This window comes from Juglans microcarpa x Juglans regia, unplaced genomic scaffold (assembly GCF_004785595.1).
Source record: "Juglans microcarpa x Juglans regia isolate MS1-56 unplaced genomic scaffold, Jm3101_v1.0 JmScfU0001, whole genome shotgun sequence".
NCBI classification, from domain to species: domain Eukaryota; kingdom Viridiplantae; phylum Streptophyta; class Magnoliopsida; order Fagales; family Juglandaceae; genus Juglans; species Juglans microcarpa x Juglans regia.
In genome coordinates this window covers 674,949-694,561 of record NW_024475745.1, presented here as the reverse complement: position 1 = coordinate 694,561, position 19,613 = coordinate 674,949, and the positions used below count along the sequence as shown (strand labels likewise).

The window sequence follows — 19,613 nt, the reverse complement described above, 5'->3', positions numbered from 1 at the left end:
ACAGGCATGCTATGGGGCCTGCCTTGACATGCCCAGGATGCCCAAGGAGGTTGGTGACCAAACCAGCCCATTCAACATGGCCAGCGCGCACAGCACGCGCAACCCAGCGCGCACAGCACACCCAGCACTCATGCCCCGCGCGCGCCCCGTGTTCGCACGCCTCGCCCCGCGCGAGCACGTCTCTCCAGCGCCCCGCGCGCGCGCCTCGCCCGCGCAACGTCTCTCCAGCGCCCCGCGCGCCGGCCCAGCGAGCGCCGGCACCAGCTCGCCCAGCGCCCCAGCACCCAGCGCCCAGACCAGCCCAGGGCTCTGTCAGCCAGCCTAGCCCACCCATGGGCTCGTGCATGCCATGGGTCAACTTGGCCCATGCCAACTATGTTATTTTTTATTATTAATTTTTATTTAATTATTTATTTTCCAAGGGACCTATTGGAGGTTTCCAACTTGTAATCCTTATAAATAGGACCCTTAGTCTTTGCATTCACATCTTTTGGCAAAACTCTTAGTGAGAGACTACTTGTTGAGAGATCATATTTTCGGTGCTTGGGCAATTTGGGTGCAATTCGTGAATCCCAAATTGATTTATCAATCTATGAGGTTTATTCATTTCTTGTGCAATTTGTGAATCAAGATTTGATTGTTGTTTGATTGTTTCAGTGTTCATTCAATTGCATTAGTGTTTTACACTTTGTTCTTGAGTGTTCATCCTTGTTCTTGAGGTTCTTCATCATTTTATCCTTCCAATCCATTTTACCCTAGATTTCGACCAATACAAGTGTTAGTCAAACTTTCCATAATTTGAGTGATTCCTTGTGTTTAGGGACCTCGGTCAAGTCCCTAAACACTAGGTTCGCCACGCTAATGGTAGTCTCGAGTTGACCGAACCCTAATTCCTCTCTTGCTTGGTTCTCGATCAAGGATGGTCAAATGGCCAATATGGTATGGTGAGGTTAGGTGTTTAGGCTAGAAGGATGATGGAAACAAGGAAATGGTTCAAGGAAGTGTATGGTTAGGAATGGTTAAGGGCGCACGGCACTATGGTGTGCTAGGGTTGGCGCCACTTCGGGTTTGTGTTTAGGGTTTGGGAAAGTATGATGGTTGGCTAGGGTTTGGAAAAGGATGGAGGTGTTGGACGGCTTGGGTTTGAATTTAGGAAGGTTTCCTAAATTTTTGGGATTTAAATGGAAAAAAAAAAAAGATATGGCCGAATATGGTAGGGAATGAGTCAATTAGGGTTCCTAAATTATGGGAATTCTAATTATGGAAAGTAGGATGGGCGGCTAGGTCAAGTCTAATTAGGCAAGTGATTGCCGAATTTGACTTGTTTGGCTAGGGAAGGTTTCGGCTAGGGCAACACAAGGAATCACTCAAATTATGGAAAGTTTGACTAACACTTGTATTGGTCGAAATCTAGGGTAAAATGGATTGAAAGGATAAAATGATGAAGAACCTCAAGAACAAAGATGAACACTCAAGAACAAAGTGTAAAACACTAATGCAATTGAATGAACACTGAAACAATCAAACAACAATCAAATCTTGATTCACGAATTGCACAAGAAATGAATAAACCTCATAGATTGATAAATCAATTTGGGATTCACGAATTGCACCCAAATTGCCCAAGCACCGAAAATATGATCTCTCAACAAGTAGTCTCTCACTAAGAGTTTTGCCAAAAGATCCTAAGGCAATTACATAATGTTCTATTTATAAGCAAAACAACTTGGAAACCCCCAATAGGTCCCTTGGAATTAATTAAATTAAATAAATAAAATAACAATGAGATAGTGGTCATGGACCAAGTCTAGCCGTGGCATGCATGGCCCATGGTGGGCTAAGATGGTGCATGGTGGTCTCGGGCTGGTCCATGGTCAAGTGGTTCGGTCATGGCTTGCTGATGGTGAGCCATGGTCAGGAGCGGTGCAGTCATGGCTTGCTGATGGTGAGCCATGGTCAGGTGGTGCGGTCATGACCTGGGCGGGTGGCCTAGGCGCTGGCTGCAAGGCATGGGCTGGAGCCGTGCGCTGGGTGGTGTGCCTGGGGCATGCCACTAACCTCGCTGGCTTGCAGCAGGGGGCTGGCTTGTAAGTGCGCGCGCGCGCTGGCTGGGCCTGGCTAGTCTGGCTGTGCGGCACTTGGGCGTGCGCAGGGCCACGCGGCCCATTAGCGTGCGCACGGGCCTGCGCAATGCCTAAGGAGGTTGGTGACCAAACCAGCCCATTTAGCATGGCCAGCACGCACAGCGCGCCCAGCACGCATGCCGCGCGCGCGCCTTGCCCGCGCCCCATGCGCGAACATCTCGCCCGCGCCCCTTCCGCAGCGCACCATCGCCCGCACCCAGCCCACGCGCAACGCACACGCCCCAGTGCGCGCGTGCCCCAGCACGCCCAGCGCCCCAGCACCCAGTGCCCAGACTAGCCCAGGGCCCTGTCAGCCAGCCTAGCCCACCCATGGGCTCATGCATGCCATGGGTCAACTTGGCCCATGCCAACTATGTTATTTTTTATTATTAATTTTTATTTAATTATTTATTTTCCGTGGGACCTATTGGGGGTTTCCAACTTGTAATCCTTATAAATAAGACCCTTAGTCTTTGTATTCACATCTTTTGGCAAATTCCCTAGTGGGTAGACTTTTTATTCTTGAGATCATATTTCGGTGCTAGAGCACTTGGGCTTTTTGGGTGCAATCCGTGAATCCCAAAGAGAGGATCACATCTTACAATTCGTGAATAGGTGTGGTTCATTCCATCTATCTCGTTCTTGCAACTTGGTGCAATTCGTGAATCCAAGTTGTGTTCATCAATATATGAGGTTTATTTCAATTATTGTGCAATCCGTGAATCAATAGTTGAAGTGTTATCTTGTTCATCCATTATCTATCCTTGTCCATATATGTTCTTCATCTTGTTCATATATTTTCTTGCATATCAAAATATTCTTAAATCATAAAAAGAGTTCATATTCTTTGTTGAGTCCATTCATTCATAGTGTTCATTGGTGTCATCCATTCAATCCAAGCCATACACAAATTTCGACCACCATAGAGTTTGTCATCCTTTCCATAAGTTTGTCAAACTTACCATAAATTGTGCCCTCCATCAAACTTGCCCTAGCCGAAACACACTCCCAATTTGAATTCAAATTCAAATTTCGACAATCACTTGCCTTATTTGAATTTGCCCTAGCCACCCATTCCACTTGCCAAACTTGTGTTCCTATAATTTAGGAACCCTAGTTGACCCAAACACTTCACCATTCTCGGCCAAATCCTTTCCAAATTGAGTTCCTAGATTCTAGGAACAACTTCCTAGAATCACTCTCTATCCTTGTTCGGCCAACCCTAGCTGACCACTTCCTTACTCCAACTCCAAAATCCTAAACACATACCCTAGCCAACTCCATCATCTTAACCCTTGACTTAGCCATCCATCAAGAGTCCTCTTTGGCAACTACCTTAATTCAAGGAAAGTTGACTCAATCCAATCTAATCCCTAATTCTAGGAACTTCTCTAGAATCACTCCATCCCTCCAATCACTCATCCAATTCCTAAAATCCCTCAAGGCTCCCTAAGGTGATTCCTTCCTTTTAGGAGACTTGACTTCATCCAATTCAAATTCAAATTCAAATTTCCCTCATCACTCAAAGATTCCTTCCATCTTTCCAACTTACCATATCCATTCCTAAGCCAACCAAACCCTAGCATCATCCTAAGTTCAAACCCTAAGCCACATTTTGCTAATCTCGAAATCCATCTTAGTCACCCCACAAAACCCTAGCTACACTACACCATACATACCCAAATCATCATCCAAGTGGCCCAAACATCAAGGGTAAACCTTAGGCCATTCCCCTTGCATCACACACCCATAATCCTAAGCCAATCTTCCTCATAGTCCACGGCAACCCTAGTTGTTTCCAACCCGAACCATAACCTCATTTCATCCATTCCACCCTAGCCTCCATCATCTCGGCACTTCACTCAAGAACAAATCTAGCCACCCACGTTGATTTGTCTTAGCCTAAACACTTAGCCTACCCAAATACATCATCATTCCATCACCCAAACACCACCATTTTGTGGAAGGCCAAGCAAGTTGGCAAGGTCACTCGGTCGTCATCTTCACCAAATGTACTAGAGTACGAGCCTCTCCAAGTTCGCGAGGATCTGACTTATGAAGAATTTCCAGTCGGAATCCTTGCACAAAAAGCTCAAGCACTCCGCAAGAAGACCATCCCGATGGTCAAGGTACTTTGGAGCAACCACACGGAAAAAGAGGCCACATGGGAGCTAGAAGAGGACATGAGGACCAAGTATCCATATTTATTCGATTGAGGTACGTTATCTCGAGGAAGAGATTTCTTTTAAGGGGGGGAGATTGTAGCATACGGATCCAAATTTAGGGCTTAAAACTAGTATTTTATTTATTTATTTATTTTTATTGTTTTATATTTTTATTATCATTTTAGAAAATGTGCTAACAGATAGATTAAATTAGTGATTCCTTCCCTATCCAAAACCTTCGTATACTTTATCCATTAAGTTCCCGTGTTAGACTCGATTCCAGTTTGAGATTAACTCCAACTCAAACTCTTCAAATCCTCTCAGAATCTATATCCTCGTAAGAATAGGCTCCTAAAGTCTAGGCAACTTCAAATTTCAGCCAATCTCCTGAAGGTTCACGTTGTTCCCTCCCATCGCCTATAAGAAACCCACAAAGCCTCTGAATTGCACAAGACAATTCTGGGAGAAAACTCATAACGCAGAGAAAGAAAACTCGTTCACAAAAGCACCATCGTAGCCCCTCTCGGCAACCAACAGTCATCTCGACAGACCACCTCCCACACCACCACAGAAAATGCCGGCCAACCTAGTTCCGTCGCAACCACTCCCTTCCGGTAAGCCCATCGCCGTCAGCCACCATTTTCTCTCCCTAGTATTTGTCGGTTTAATAGTTCACTCTCCAAACTCTCTCAGCTCACTCTCTCTCTCTCGCGTCGCACAACTGCCCCAAGGGCCTAGTCGCGTCGCCGGTAGATTCCAGCCACCCGAGAGCCGCCGTCGCCTCAGCCTTCTTCTCTCGGTGAGTTCCATGTTATCGCACGACACCTTCCCTCTCACAACTCTCAGACTTATGTTTCCTGCCTTTGATATCAAAGTGAGCCTTGGGCTTTGAGGTCCATTCGGCCTGGTGATTTTATTCTTGTAAGGGCTGAACTATCAGATGGGCTCTGTCCTGTACTAAGCCCGATCCTTATCCCTCTCAGCACCTTGTGTTAGTAGGCCTAATTCCCTTATATTACGTAGACAATATTTAGGAGTTAATTAGATTATTATTTTAAGTTATATATTTTTACATGATAAAATCCTAAATTTCAGATTTAATTTTACGCTATTTATCTAGCAGCTTTATATTAAACCCGATTATACTACTAAGCTATCTATTCCTGATTAATTATATATCACAAGTATTCATTAATTTTGCATGGGAACAAGATAACGAATATGTTAAATTCCAATTTTGTATTTAATCACGTAGAGAACCGCGACACGTCTATCTAGAAAATTAGTAACATCGAGTATCTTGTATAGATAACACGCTACAAGTTGGAAATCAGGAAGCAGCACTAAGAGGTAAATAGTATGATCATATGAATGCATGCGTACTGTGAATATTATTGTTATGTATGAAAATGTGATGTCCTTATGATGATTATCTATGCTACGCTATAAGACAAGTCAAGGTTAGATTCCTTTCACGATCTTTGATGAAATATGAGATTATGCTTGAATGAATGAATTTGTTATTTGATTGATTGAATGTTACTAAAATCATATGAAAGCCATGAGATGTTCATGTAGTAATTCAAGTCAAATATGCCATGTAATAGAATAGTCAAATTATGCAAGCCATGTTCATATGATAATTAGATCATGTATGCCATGTTCATATGATAATTAGATCATGTATGCCATGTTCATGTAGCACGTAGATCATGTATGCCATGTTCATGTAATACTTAGATCATGTATGCCATGGAATGTCATAAAATGTTCAGTTCTAGTCATGTTATGCTATGTCATGTTATGTTATGCCATGTACAAGAATATGTCATGTTAAGAAAGTTCATGAAGCCTAGTGAATTCTCATGCATTAAGAAAGATAAGAAATTTTAATACAGTACCACGGACTCAAGCGTGGTTAACCACAAGTAAAGTGAAACACGGACCCAAGCGTGTTTCACTCCATGATATTCAGATAAGTGAAACACGGACCCAAGCATGTTTCACTCCATGACTCAGTTAAGTGAAATACGGACTCAAGCGTGTTTCACTTCATGTTACTCAGTTAAGTAAAACACGGACCTAAGCGTGTTTCACTTCATGTTACTCAGTTAAGTGAAACACGGACCCAAGCGTGTTTCACTCCATGTTAAACAAGATAAACAAGTTATTACACATTCACGTTACATATTATGTATGCTTCAGCTCATGATGATGGATAGATATGTGCTATGTGAATATATGACGATATATGTATATATGTTGTTAAGAGTCTTCAGAAACTAAATCCATGCTAGGCTAGATTATGTTTTACAGTATAATGTGCTATTTACTGAGTATTCGACTCATTCTTGTTTGTCTTCTTGTTTCTTTCATGTCTAATTGTTACAGATGATGTTTATGACGATGCAGAGCTAGATGGCCAGGAGTAGATTTAGTACAAAGGATTTGGAAGGAATAGATGATAATTCACACAAGAATAAGACGTCTTTTACATCATTCCTAGGATTAATTTATGTTCTTTTACTTTACGTTCAGTTTTTGAGACGATTATGTTCAAATCAGTTTTTAATATTTTATCGCTTTTAAATAAATGAGGTATATTCAAGATATGAATCTCTTTACCGGGCATTATGTTATGAATGTTAGTAACATCTCTATCCTATGGGAACGGGGTGTTACAATTATATATGTAGTTTGATCTAGAAATCTATGTAAAACCACTCTTGAGACAACGTATCATCTATCTTTCTTGATATCTGCTACTTTCGAGACTAAGATATAAAATCAACAAAGTGAGAGGGGGATATGGTGTGGGTTTATGGAAGTTTATAAGGAAGGGGTGGCCATGCTTTGCAAATCAAATTCACTTTATAGTTGGTGAGGGCAATCAAATCAATTTTTTGCGGGACATGTGGTGTGAAGATCGTGCATTGGAAAGGGTTTTTCCAGCTTTATATCATATTGCAGTTAACAGGGGGGATTCAGTGGCGGACATGCAGTTATTTTTTCATGGTGCGCACCGGTGGAATATTCTGTTTAATAGGGATCTCCATGACTGGGAATTATCTATTGTTTCAGATTTTTTTAGCCTACTATATTCCACGGGGACTCCTATGGCACAAGAAGATAGATTGAAGTGGAGGTCTAATAATCACAAGATATGTACAGTTAAGGCGTATTATAACATCTTGACAACACAACTTGACAATACTCCGTTCCCCTAGAAGAATATTTGGAGGTTTTGTGTGCCTTCTAAAGTAGCTTTTTTTGTTTGGAATGCCGCTCTTGGGAAGATATTGACCACGTACAACTTGAGGAAGAAAGGATGTTCAGTGTTGGATTGGTGCTACATGTGTAAGAAGAATGGAGAATCTGTGGACCATCTCTTACTACACTGTGAGGTAACAAGAGTGTTGTGGGATGAGATCTTTCAAAGGGTTAATGTTGCTTGGGTTATACCTATGAGGGTGGTGTTGGGTTGTTGGACAAAAATGTAAGGCTGTCATCAAGTGGCATTAGTGTGGAAGATGATTTCGTTATGCATTATGTGGTGCATTTGGATGGAAAGGAATGTGCGTTGCTTTGAAGATAAGGAACGCACAATGACCGAGTTGAAGAATTTTTTTCTTCACAGTTTAATGTGTTGGTTTTCCACTATTGTATTGCATGGGGACAATGTATAGGATTTCTTGTCTTTAATTTATCGCTTTTAGAATGTATTTAGGTGTTCTTATGTATACTTCCTGTGTACAAGGGCTCTATGCCTATTTCATTCATATATATAATATCTGTCTCTTACTGATAAAAATATATATATAAAATCAACATTACTCACCTATCTGATGAAAAAGGTCAACTTTACAATCAATTTTAGCCGAGCATTTAAAGTTCAGTATATGGAGAGTAAAATCACAAGAACAGAAGCATTTATAAAAGAGAATCCAGCAAATTGCCAAACGAGACCTAACGATTGAGGATTTCAATTTAAATTTTAACTCTCACATTACTTACTCGAATCTGGAATAAATACTCATGGGGGTAAACTGTCAAAGAAAGGGAACGTTCAAAATGAAACTTGACTGTTGGGAATCCATCATCAACACTGCAGGAATACAAGAAGAGAGAAAATCAAGCTTGTCTCTACAAAAGCCTCAAAGTATTAAACAACTTGAAATACATTCATGAAGTTGACACAACAAAGAATCTATTTGCAAGGCTACTTATTGACAAATCCAACGCACCACTGATGTGGAAGCCTTCTACATCAGCTAGCATGAAAAAGTATTAGAGTTTTGGCTTTTTTCTATAACTCTAAAGTGTCCCACAGCAAGTGGTGTGCTACAATAAATTTGAGTTTGTAGTTTGTAATAAATGCCAAGATCTATCTTGGAATTACTAAACTATAACAAATTGTAGCTTCATCAATTCAATAAATTTGAGTTTGTAATTTGTAATAAATGTCAAGATCTATCTAGGAATTACTAAACTATAATTCATTAACTGGTGCATTATCACATAAAAAGCAAATTATTAAACTCAAATATCATTTCTGATGGCCTTTGCCCATTATATGGCTCATACATTAGAAATAACAAAAACAATAAGTTACAGACAAAAGAAAGAATGAATAAAACAATTACTAAGCTCCTCTCAAATCGATATTTATAAAGGATATAAAGAAAAGATTGAAAATTAATAAATTGGGAGGCACTGGAAAGACAAGACCATAACAAAGTAAAGAGACATGCATTTTAAAGATGTCATAAGTACTAGTTTAAACACTTGAATTAAAAGAGAAAAGAAAAGGTAAGGAGAGTTTGAGCTTGTCTGTATAACTTTGGCAGAGCCAAGACCCCACCTCAAGCCCTATAGAGATGCCTCTACCACTACACAATGCCAGCACAACTTTGGCAAAGCTTTTATACTCCATTTCTAAATCATAATCGTCCTCGTCCTCCAGTTCTAATTGCTCGAAAATAATCTTCTGCAATAGCATATTACCAAATCCTAATTTCTTAGTATACATGGCGTGCCAGTATTTATAATCCTCTCTCTTAATAGAACAGCAGAGCTCTTCAATGGCGAGGAGAGAGTGTATGTGGATCAAGCATTGTGTATCCACAGTCCGATTCCCGATCATGGTGAATAGAAGCCCCGTTAGTTTCTTTAACAGCTCTTGTGGATTGAGACAAGGAGACTCATTGTCTACTTCCCTTTTGTTATCGTTATGGGTGCGCTTAGTCGGATGTTGGAGGCTGCTGTTGGGGGGGGGGGGCTTTCAGTGGGTTGTATTAATAATGGTTTAATCAATGTTTCCAATTTTTTTGTAAATGATACACAGCTTTTTTGTGCGCCAAAGCGTCACATTCAATCATGTAGAGTTCTTTTGCTTTTCTTTTTTTCGTTTTTGAAGCTGTCTCCGACCTAAGTGTGAATCCTGCAAAGTCCAAGATGGCTCCGATGGGTTCTGTGCATAATACAAGAGGCATGGCTAATATTTTGGGATGCAAGGTCTCTTCATTGCCCATGAAAATACCTTGGTCTTCCGCTAGGGACCACTTATATAAGGCGAAGACAATTTGGGATGGCGTTATCGAGAAGATTGAGAAAAGGTTGGCGGGTTGGGAAAGGATTTACTTGTCAAAAGGGGAACATTAATCAAGAGTACTTTTTCCAACCTCAAAGATTTGCTCTCACTTTATTCATTTGCCTGCAAGTGTGGCTAATCAGATTGAGAAGTATTTTCGTAATTTCTTGTGGAAAGGAATCGAGAAGGAGACCAAGTTCCATTTGGTTAGGTGGGATATGGTTTGTTCCCCGATCTCTCACAGAAGATAGGGGATTTGAAAGGTGAGGATTTTTAATAAGGCACTCCTTGGGAACTGGTAATGGGAGTCATCATGGAGGGCTATTATTGACTCCATATAGGGAGTGATTGGGGTTGGTGCTCTAATGAAGTGAGAGGTGAACATGGTATGGGGTTGTGGAAAAACACCAGGAATGGTTGGGAGGGTTTTGTTAGTCACCTTAGATTTGTGGTGGGCAACGAATCCAGGGTCAGATTTTGAAATGACATCCGGTGTGGTGATATGGCCCTTAAACATGCATTTCCTTCCCTTTTTACAGATTTCCTATGACCAGGAGGCTTTGGTGCCAGACCTTTTCGGCAGCTCTAGTGGTTCTTTATGGTGGAATGTTCATTTTCTTAGAGCTGTCCAAGATTGGGAATTGGGTGATATTTCAGATCATTTCAGCTTGTTGAACACTTCAAGCACTAGTAGTGTGGAGGTGGAAAGGTTGTTTTGGACTCATTCTAGGAACAATATATTCAAGGTCTATACAAGGCTATGTCATGTCAGAACCATAATCCTTTTCCTTGGAAGCGTATTTGGAGGAGTAAGGTGCCTCCCATGGTTGCTTTCTTTGGCTGGACTGCTTCCAATGAAATTTTTTTTACCACAGACAATCTGAGAAAAGTGCATACTCATTGTTGTGGATTGGTGCAATATGTGTAAAAAAAAGTGGTGAATCAGTGGATTATTTATTACTTCATTGTGAGGTGGCAAGGGCTTTCTGGGATGAGATTTTTAACCGGATTGGAGTTGCTTGGGTGATACCCAAGAGGGTGGTGGATTTTTTTGCTTATTGGAGAGAGCTTCAGGGTAACCCTCAAATTGTTGTAGAGGGAAAAATGGATTTATGTCTCATGTGCTGCATTTGGCTTGAAAGGAACGGCCAGAGTTTCGAAGATCGGGAACGTTCTTGGAAGAACTTAGGCTTGGTTTGCTTTCAAAACTAAAACCCAAAACTTTGAAAACTTTGAAAACCTCTCATCTCATCATTACAACTTTCCCAAATTCTCATACAAAATATAATAAACAATTCAACTTTTTCAAATCCTAAAACAAAAATAATATTAAAAAATATATTCGAACAATATTTTATTCAACTTTTTAACTTTAATTTCAACTCATCTCATCTCTAAAAACAAACGAGGCCTTAAATGTTTCTTTTTCCATACTTTATTCCTATGGGCCTCCGCTATTTCTTCAATGGGGCTAGCTTTTATGAATTTCTTGTATTCATTTCTAGCTCCTAACATGTAAGTGGGTGTTATCTTTTGTATACTTCTTGTGTACTTGGGCTATGCCTATTTACTTTGATTCAATGAATTTTATTTACTTATAAAAAAATATACTATAAATATCCTTACTATTTTTATTATATGTTATTCTTAACCCTCTCTTCTTTCGTCTAGGATCTATTATGTAAAACCTTTCAATTTCAGAAATCTTATGATTCATCTGATTTCATTGTCATGCGACATTTAATACAGAAATGAGATGGTTTTAACCCCTACACAACCAAGAGATAATAAAGCTTTTGTCACTCTTATAATAAAAAATTGCAAAAGAGTCACTTCAATTGGCCTTACTTTCCAATGTACTGGAAACAAGAAAACTGGTCTTCAACGGTATGTAATGTCAATTCATGCTGCTGAGCCATAATCTGAATACAAAAGGAATATGAAAATAAATATGCGCACAGGTGTGTAAGAATCTGAAAGGAAGCCCTCAAATTAATGTGAGTTGAAGAATATCATGTACCTTAGGAATTAGGGTCTCATAAACCACCTCCGGAAGATAAGCCAATGTTGTACCACTATCAATTATTGTTCCTTTCCGAAGTCCATTTTCAAATGTATCTGAAGGAAGCGATAGAACGTCACCACCCACCTCAATATCCTTCAATACAACATTGTAATGTGCCCTATGATTGTAGATAAGAAAAAAATTATGACAAATTTCACAAGCCAAAACTTAACTTCATAAAAAAAGTACTTGAATAAGAAATTAAAAACTAAGAAAACATTCTGCAAAGAAACACTTTTATAATTTTTATATAGATTTAAAAAATTATAGTAAGCTTTATAATGAACTTAATAGTTAGGTTCCTAGCACATTTTTTGATAAGTAAGAACTTTATTGATCGAATGAAACTAGGCGAAACCCATGTACCCAGGAAGTATACAAGAGAAACATCTAACTACATTCTAGAAACCTGAAAAGAAAACAAAAACTCATGAACATTCCCTCCCTTAAGTACAATAGCAGAAAACCACTGAAGCAAAGAAGACAAGAAATTTCCAGATATCCTCAACAGCTCACTCCTTGTTGTTGAAGTACATCTCGTTCCTTTCCATCCATATGCACAGAGGAATCATCCACCACGCCGCTGCCAATTGAGAGATACTATGATGCCTATTCCAACATGCTAGTAAATCCACCACTTTCATTGGCATTACCCAGCTCTACTAAGAACACCAACCCATAACGCCCTAGCCACCTCACAATGTAAGAATAAATGATCAATCGATTCACCATTTTTCTTACACATGAAGCACCACTCCATAACAATCATACCATGTTTCCTCAAATTGTCAACCGTCAAAATCTTCCCACTTGTAGCTGTCCAAGTAAAAAATGCAACTTTAGACGGCACAAAACCCTCCAAATACTCCTCCACAAAAAAGAGATATGCTGCTGAATAGTCAACACCTTATAATATGATTTAACTGAAAACTTTTTGCTCCCCGTATGTTTCCACAGCATTTGATCCCTCTCATTACCACCTATATTCAGAGAATAAAAGAAACTGAAAAAATCTGCAATCTCATCAAGTTCCCAATCCTGACATTTCTAGTAAAAATAACATTCCAATGCACAGTCCCATTAGCACGACACGACACGACACAATGGGAAATAAATTGTGGTAGAACATTATATCTTTAATAAGATTAAGTCAGGAGTGTGGGTCCGTAGTGAAAGGTGAAGGCACGATAAGTCGTGTCATCTAGATGCAAAAGCATGCCCAACACCACATGGAGAACGCTCGTTCAAGGAAGTATGGAAAGTTGGCAGACCGTAGCGTGTGCGGACCATACCCTAGTTACCTGTCTCTGTCATCCTATAGTATGACAAGACAAGGATGAAAAACTCCTATACAAGCATACCTGGAGTCAAAGATATGTCAAAAAGGACATCTGACAATCCCATTATATATAAAGGACCTAGACGTGGGACAAAATCTCACTTTTGAGACCTTATTCACTACAAAGCTAGAAGAAGGTGACTACTACGGAAAAGCAAGGAGCAAAGAAGCAACGAGAGAGCTTCCAACGTATGAAGGTAGATTAGGTTCTAAGAAAGTGTTGGGTAATGTGGGGTGAACATTGTGTGTGAGAGGCATTGCATTACTTCTGTAATTCTTTCCCCCTTTTCTACCAGCATAACTATATATTTCAAGAACTATGTTTCTAACTACATTTACTTGCTGACTTCTAATGTTTTCAAAGTTTTCGATGCTTTCTACAATTGATGATGAGACCCAATGTGGGAACGTGGATATCAATGTGTGTGTGTGTGCATGTATGTGTCTGTGGAGTTAGCGAGAGTCTATATTCATGGTATGGGATAGAGAATTCCCCAGGACCATTCCAAGAAGCGTTACCAAGTACATCACACGAAAAAGAGAATGCCTCATAGGGAGTGGGATGGAATGATGTCGTATTTGGCCTCACCTAATAGTCAGGATGTGGGATCCCCTGGCGTATCACATCCTGGTGTCTTCGAGTTGGTTATGGCTAGGTAGAGTAGCATCCCCAAGGCGAAAAGTTTTAGTCTGTGACTACTACAAGGGTTCCGTCTTTTATGTATAAAACAAAATTCATACTTAAGTAGTTTTATTGATGTCACTATTGTCCACTTAAACTAAATCTAATCTATATCTTACATTGGTATTAAACATACCAAGGCGAGTCAAATTTTCATAAACAACCAGGATGATTCACAACAGCGGTAACCAATTTAATACTTTGTGTAGATGGATTGAATGCTAAAAAGTCTACCAGAAAACTAATTCTCAGTTCAAACTTGCAGTAAAATTGGGAGCACAATGTTTCTCACTTCTTCATCTGCTCTTCCTTTCCTCTTTCAATTGATCCAAAGTTGAGATAGGTCAGATCAGTAGTATGGTAACCAACATTTTGCTTCCATTGCCGCCATAGCCACAAAGCTTTTTACTCGAGAAGAGAACATAAATAATTAACTCATACCGACAAAAGCTTATTCTTGCAATCTCTAGCATACAATAAGCAATAATTGGATGAATGATTTGTAATCTCTACCTCTTCCAACCATTCTTCATTCACATTAAAGTCAGCGCAGAATTAAATGAAGCAAAAGGTAAAGAAGTTCTGAGTCCCCAAACAACAGAGCAAAGAACGGCAATAGAAGCCGAAATAGAAAATAGATAAGAACAAACTGAAAAAAGGTAAACTCGAATTTCCATATTAATGGCATCACCATCAAAACTGATCAATTCTCATTAACTAATAATAGTGAACTACTACCAGCCAACCAATAATGGTAGCTATAAATATCACAAGTTTTATAGAATGTCCAGTAGCATCACATACTGATTTGGTACCAATGGCGTTGTGTTCACTTTTGGATGCACCACTTGGCCAATGGCAAAGATTCCACCACCATGTATATTATCCAAGCAGTGTGCAAACATTTTTTTCAACTTTCCAGCTGAAGCAAGCTGTGAAATCATGGATGAATTTGCCTGTCCAAAACCAAGAATGCCATCAAGAGCTTCCGAAGATGAACCAAGCTCCCCTGATTGTTTAGATCCACACCTATCACACAAGGAAGCAAGTTTATAATATCTAGAAACAGCACTGCCAGTGTACACAATGCTCCAAGAAGAAATCATTTTGGACAAAAGTAAAATTCCACCGCAGAACTCGACTTGAAACTTGTGATGAAGCTTGTAAAGAGTATGTAGTAGTGAACTTGAACAAGGGTTCTAAGAAATCAATCAGCACTATTAAACTTTACCTCAACAGAACTTGGACCGTAATTTAAAATCTCAATGTCAGTTTATCCCCTCTAATCTCTATTGAAAACCGACTTTAACTGAGCATGTAAATAACACATGCCTCTAACAAAAATGCTTTGCCAGCAGGGCCAATCATGTCATTTATATGGTTTTGTCTAAGTTAACTGTTGTTTTGGCTGGAAGGGGACAAGATGACACTAAGACTTCAAGATTGGGTCCAAATTGTATTGAATCAAAGTTTGTGGTGTAGCATAAGCGAGAGAATGTTGGTAATTCATTAAAATGAAGTATAAATACTCAAAAAATTTAGAGAAAAAAAATGAAAATATATTTCAAGGTTTAGAGACAATTATATTGAAAAATAGCAGAATAAAAATAACAAATTTTAGCAGTCAAGAAAAATATTGGCATTAGGGGTGAAAATTTTACGGTCCAAACCGAAAAAACAGACTAGACCGGACCAGACCGAAAATGTTTTTTGTTGGTTTCGGTCCTTTGTCTGTGAGGAATTTGGTTTTCGGTCCAGTCCTGAGGTGTGGATTTTTTGGACTGGACCAGACCAAAATCAACCAAATTAGATTGTCATAAATTTTTAAAATATTTTATATATATATATAATATATTATTTTATATAGTAATTGTATAAGTTAATTATGTAATTTTCATCTAATCTATTATATCATTGACCATATAAAATGTTAAAATAATATATGCTATAAAATAACTAATAAATCATATGATAGTATATGTTATTATATGTATATCCATTTGTTTTTATAAGTAAATTATATGTACAGACATATTCTACTATTTACACTTAATTAAAGTAATTAGATAATTTTTTTTAAAATACCTAAATTGCAAGTAAGCATGAATAATCTATGGACAATAAAATTATTTAATATTCAGTAACCATATATAAAATGTTAGAATTTTAATATAGGTCATTATGAATACTAAAGTACTAAGTTAGTAATTATTAACATCATAGATATAATTATAATTAATTATTTTTTTAATGAGTTAGTTACATAATCCACATTAAAGAGTTCACTTAATTTTAATTTTACTAATTTAATTAATTTTTTTTATTAATTTATCTGCCAAAAAAAGAAAATAGGAAAAAAATGTTCTTAACTCATATGGACTAAATCGGATCGATTGGACCAAACAGACCGATAGCTAACAGTCCAGTCCTGATCCCTAGGGGTGATCGGTCTGGTCCGGGCCGGCAAAATCATGGACCAAAAATTTCAGTCCGTGACCCCCCTGGACAAGACCAAACCGGACTGATTACACCCCTATCGGCCATATATCTCAAATAGTGCCAAGATATCACTTTAGCTGAACTCCTATAAGGTCACTTATATTTTTGAATTTATATTCTTTGAAGTGAAAAAACAAAAGATATTATCATTATAGCTAACGTTCAGCATTTTACATAGATCAATGCCCCAGATATGCTCGGTCATGAATACATATGATAGCTAAAATTGTCCATTATATGGTGTTGAAGCGTAATATTAGAAACAAAACCCACCCGAATATGATACTCCCATTTGCTGGTGCTGTTTTAAGGTTTCCAGTCACTTGATCAAGTTGCACATTATCCTCCACAAAGTATCCAGAAGTTGAGCTTCCATCTCCATAAACAACATTATATTGGCAAGCCAAGCCAGGCCTGCAACCAGCAAGTGGACCATCGTATGTGGAATTGCAAAAATCTTGATCACAAGTAACCAAACTTGAAGTAGAGGAGCTCTTTGGATCGTATAGTGTCAGTTCTATCTGTAGTACAATCATCATAATAATAATGTAGCGCCAATAAAACAGTCAATATAATTTGGGTAACTCGATATAAAATTCACACGAGGAAATATAGAATAAAATAGTTCTGATCCAAAAAACAAATTAAGACTCGATTCAAGATTCGATTCAAGATTCGATTCAAGATTTAAAGGTACTTACACCAAGACCGCTTTTCTTAGGGCACCTGCTGCAGCCGATACAATTCACCCAAAGAATGTCACTTCCTGTATCAACTTGCACGTAATATTGTTTTGATGGAGACCCAATCCCAATTTTAGCAAAGTACAGCCTACAGCACCCAAGTAAACCATATAAGCATGCAAAACGAAATACAAAAAAATATTAGTGTTTTATCCTTTTTCTTGTAGGTGATATGCGTATGTGTGTGTTGGGACCCCGCGCCGGGGGGGGGGGGGGGGGGGGGGGGGGGGGGGGGGGGGGGGGTGGGCGGCTTGTGGATCCATTTTGCGAGTAAAATCCCGTGATAGCACGTACAGAAATAATGAAGAAAAAAAGTCCTAAATTTTAATGTTTGTCCAAAGAGATTCAGTTAATTCAGCCTTAAGCAACTACTAAGCACAACTAGACTGAATTTCTGATTCTCTCTGCACCAAAACAACAGACTAAGGCCCCCGTTTGGATTCTGAGATGAGATGAGATGGTTTGTAAATAGTAGTGAGATTTATGAGTTGAAATTTATGAATAGTAGTAAGATTCTCTCAATCCAAACCGGCTCTAAATAAGAAAGAAATGTCAAACAAACCAATAATGCAATAGTTGTATCTTAAATTAACTAGAGAAAACGATCCAAAGGCACAAGAGAGAAAAATAGAGATTGGATCTGAGCATACTTTTTTGTTATCACCAAGGATCTCAGCGTACTAAAGTAACACAAGCACATATAACATCATATCAGACCTAAAGTTCAAACAAATAGCAATATCAATCATTATTTATCAGAATCAAATAATCAGAAAGCAGAAAACGTAATATTCTCAAAACCAACTAAAGGAAAAATCAGCAACAAAGAAAACAGAAAGAAAGAAAGCTCAAATCGCATACGCAAATGAATTTTCAATTTAACTTGAACCATCGCACAAGAAACCAGAAAGAGCTGAAACAAGCATTACAGTAAATCAGAAAGAAAGCCCATAATCTATAGTTAAGTTTGCACAAACAAAACAAACTATCACCATTAATGGAAAACACATAATAGCGCTGCAAAAAACCCAGAATGCAAATTCAAAGAATTCAAGGAAAGAGAGAGAAATCAAGGAACCAACCCAGTTTCAGTAGGCTGACCATTGCCACCCAATTTAAGATCCACATCAAAAAGTGCTCTACCGTGACGGCGTACATCATGGGCTTTGAATGCACTCAAGTTCCGTTCCAGGCCTTTAAACTTGTGCTCCACCGGGAACACCACATTGGCTCTAACAAAATGAACAGCAATGAAAGAGTAGGAAGAAGCCAGAAAAAGGAGCACCGAATAAGCCAACCGCCAGAGATCCATTCCCACCGACCTCAATTCCTTCAAACCCCAGTTTGAAAGCTACTAGGCCGGTTGAAATTCCGCGCCCCGTCAAGGGGCTAAAGAGGAAACCAGGGACGTAAACCTGTGACACAGATGGCGAATTCAATGTCAAACGATATTACGTCACGTGTACGTGACTTCTCGTAGAAATATTAAGCCCTTGTATTAGGCCATTGTATTTTAATTTTTATGGCGTCTTATCCTATTATTATAATTTTTTAAATTTTTACATAAAATCTAATAAATAATTTAATTTTTTTAAATTTTAAAATAATAATAATATTAAAAAATAATATTCTTACAATATTTTATTCAATTGTAAATTTTCATCTCAACTTATTATCCAAACTACACTTTGGACATATAGATCCTTCAATCTATTTCATCTAGATCCTTCAATCTATTCCATCTAGATATTCAACTATCATAAATATAAATACTTTTTATCAAAAAAAAATATATAAATACTTTTAAATTTCAAATCTTTTATTTTTTTTATCTAATTATTATCTGATTTTTACAATTTTTTCAAACTTCTAAACAAAGCATAAAAAGTAATTCAATTTTTCAAATTCTAAAACAAAAATAATATTAAAAATTATAGTCTAACAATATTTTAATTTTATAATATTTTTATTTAAAAAATTCCATAAAACATTTTCTCTCAAACTATTTTTAATTCACCTCATTTCAACTCAAATATCTCACTATTATTCACAAATTATCTCAATTTATTTTATCTCAATTCACTATCCAAATCAGTTCAATGAGTTATAGAAAAGAGTTTTGCTACAAATCAGTCAATGTTCAGATCACACACCCCACACTTATAACTTTTTCATAGGATGTAGGGGTGTTTTCACAGGGTGTAGAGGTATTTTTTATAGAATAAATCTTCATAACCTCCTCACATTCCACACTCTACATTTTTTTTTAATTTTTATTATTTTTTTCTTTTATCAAATATTTATTATATGAATAATAAATGGAAATTTTGAAATAATTTAAAAAGAATAAACTCAAAAAAATATTAAAAAATTTAAAAATTTAAAAAAAATATAGAGTGTGGAATGT

General features: G+C 38.0%; 1 protein-coding gene across 1 annotated transcript in view; it reads right to left on the bottom strand.

Moving 5' to 3' along the window:
- The window catches only part of LOC121245187 (aspartic proteinase 36-like), a 39,365-nt gene extending 20,727 nt beyond the window's left edge, over positions 1–18,638 (bottom strand). The window contains exons 1-7 of the mRNA XM_041143460.1: positions 18,289–18,638; positions 17,165–17,294; positions 16,737–16,984; positions 14,769–14,993; positions 11,899–12,061; positions 11,727–11,800; positions 8,303–8,393 (exon numbers count right to left, since the gene is read on the bottom strand). Of these exons, the coding sequence (XP_040999394.1) occupies positions 8,303–8,393; positions 11,727–11,800; positions 11,899–12,061; positions 14,769–14,993; positions 16,737–16,984; positions 17,165–17,294; positions 18,289–18,518 (1,161 nt within the window). The 5' untranslated portion in view covers positions 18,519–18,638. The remainder of the gene's footprint in view (positions 1–8,302; positions 8,394–11,726; positions 11,801–11,898; positions 12,062–14,768; positions 14,994–16,736; positions 16,985–17,164; positions 17,295–18,288) is intronic.
- Positions 18,639–19,613: the final 975 nt, after the last annotated feature.